General features: G+C 43.9%; 1 protein-coding gene across 1 annotated transcript; it reads right to left on the bottom strand.

Moving 5' to 3' along the window:
* Positions 1 to 544: 544 nt before the first annotated feature.
* On the bottom strand, positions 545 to 1,028 carry PPTG_15480 (hypothetical protein). Its single transcript, XM_008913691.1, has 2 exons — positions 882 to 1,028; positions 545 to 821 (listed from the first exon to the last, which is right to left on the bottom strand). Exons 1-2 carry the CDS (start codon positions 1,019 to 1,021, stop codon positions 686 to 688), a joined length of 276 nt encoding a protein of 91 aa, XP_008911939.1. The 5' UTR covers positions 1,022 to 1,028; the 3' UTR covers positions 545 to 685.
* Between the last annotated feature and the right edge of the window lie 1,216 nt (positions 1,029 to 2,244).

Genomic DNA, 2,244 nt, shown 5'->3' with positions numbered 1-2,244 from the left:
GTAGCAGCTCACTGACCAGTACTTCACAACAATTACTATACTAAACAAGCCTACACTTGTTTTTTCGACGCGAGTCCTGAAGGTGTCCTAAATATTCAAAACTCCCCTAACAATGATTCTCTCAATTGGCTTGTGCAATGCGCGGCTCAAAGTGGAGCTCCTTGCTGGACTTGCCTTCGCAAATACCGGGTGGTCCAGCTTTGAGAGTACCCCGTGCAACTAGCTATGCGTGCCACTCACTCACCTTTTTTCACCTTAGTATCATCAAATCAAAACTTAGAATACTTTAGGAAATTTTAAAAATCCTAAATGTCCTCATTTCTGATTGGAATGGAGGCAGGCGCTGTGTTAATATTATCGTATTCTTTGTAGAAAGTTACTTGCGAGAAGAAAATAAAATAGAAATATAAATTTTTCGTCAAATTTTCGCTGAATCGTTTATTTGGTTATGGAACTGGCCACAATACGAGGTTGACTTAGAGCTCGACTCGCAACAACCCAAGCCAAGGTTGGTGTGTGTCAAAACGGGGGAGGTGATTCATTACGTTTGTTTATTATTCGATTGTGAACTTAGTGCAAATGCGTCAGATTTACTTTTGTTGGCTCCATTTCAATGCTAGGCTTGAAATGTTCCATCGGCGACACATCACCGCTTTGACGGCCATCATGACCAACCATCATGGAATCATTTCGGTGCGTTCATGCCGCGAGGCACGAGTCTGCGTCCACTACGCGGGATCCATTCGTCACACTTGGCTTGTGTTCCCTGGTAATGGACTTTCACTTCATCTTCCGCGATTTCAACAGCACGGGCTCTACGCCTGCGAAGAACCAGTCAGTTGGTACAAAAAATAAAACACGGAATACAAGATAGGGCTTACCAATTGTGCTCGCAGTCGAGTGCATCAATGTCATCGCCAACATTAACCTGGTTGGCGAACCCATCGAAATCAAACGGTGGTCCACGCGTGCCCGTATGAAGCCGCTCTTCCTTCAGCAAAGGTTCCTCTCGCGTCGTCATCGTAAGTTAGGTTTTGAAGTGACTCTACAATCCATTGCTCTTGACTAGAATCGAGACATGGTAGAGAACTCCCGCCTTAAATCCAACCGCGGTATTGTAGTGGGTGTCGAACTGACACCCACGATGCTGGAAGCTTCAGTAAAACGTTTCTCAGAAGCACCTCTAATTTAGTATCCAAAACCGCGAATACAAATGTTAGATAAATTACGGTGTTATAAGGTAATGTACAGAAAAGAAATATTCGCAGCTACATTTTTTTTCTGGAAACATAGCCGTTTTTTTTTTTGGACGCCACCGAATGATATTCGCGCTGCCTAAATAGCACTGGAATACTGTCGACAGACCGAACGATTCGCTCCAGCATTTCGTCTGTCCCTTCGAACTGCCAACAACCCGGGTCCCCAATTGAACAGTGTCGCTCAAAATGATTGTCAGCGAAGACTTCGTGTTCGCTGAATATTTTCTTCTGATATTCACGTGTCATAAGATCTGTGCTGGCAATAATACTGTAACTTTCTAAAACTGGGTTCGCCCAGGTATCTTTTATTTTTTTTTTATTTCTGGTGTGCCTTACTGTATCTAGAAAGGTACACTGCAGAGCTCACAGTCAGGTACCCGAATCGGTATACCCACGTTCGGGTATGGGGCGGGCACCCGAACCACTCGGGTCCATTTCGGATATCCGAAACGTTTTATTCATTATTATCTAAAAATGTGTTTTCTACTTTTCAATTGAACAAGCAAATAACGCCCCCTCGCTACACCTTTCGAGGCAAGAAAAAGCGTCTCCCCTGCGGGTAAAGACATGGAGACTAGTTGTAGTATGAATGACACCCAAACAGACCTCGGAGAGCAATACGACAGACCAAGCCCATACCAAATTGGAAGACTTGCCAGCCTTCGCCTTCTACATTCAGAGATTTAAAATGGAAGATTAGTCCGATTTCGACAGGATTATTGTACTTCAATACATTCCATTTCGTAAAAGCTACTACAAGTAATGCTGTGCTACATTCCAAACAATCTTCTTTTGAAATTGTAGTGAGCGCAAAAATTATGGGTAACTGTAGTGCAGGTACCCAGAAGTTAGGTTTGGATGGGTGCGGGTACCCGAAAGCCAGTATGAGGGTTTCTAGGGCGGATCGGGTAACCCGAATATCTCCAATTGCGAGTTCCGGTGCACTATGATGAGCGACTGACACACTATTCGTTTCTTTTTTTTT

The sequence above is a fragment of the Phytophthora parasitica genome (genome assembly GCF_000247585.1).
Source record: "Phytophthora parasitica INRA-310 unplaced genomic scaffold supercont2.55, whole genome shotgun sequence".
Taxonomy (NCBI): domain Eukaryota; phylum Oomycota; class Peronosporomycetes; order Peronosporales; family Peronosporaceae; genus Phytophthora; species Phytophthora nicotianae.
This window is presented reverse-complemented; position numbering and strand designations above follow the sequence as displayed.

What these genes read in the sequence shown, in the direction of transcription:
- PPTG_15480 (XM_008913691.1), bottom strand. Translation starts at nt 1,021, where the DNA reads ATGACGACGCGAGAGGAACCTTTGCTGAAGGAAGAGCGGCTTCATACG. An exon ending in CTCGACTGCGAGCACAATTG is followed by an intron (nt 822 to 881) that starts GTAAGCCCTATC and finishes GGTTCTTCGCAG; the next exon opens with GCGTAGAGCCCGTGCTGTTG.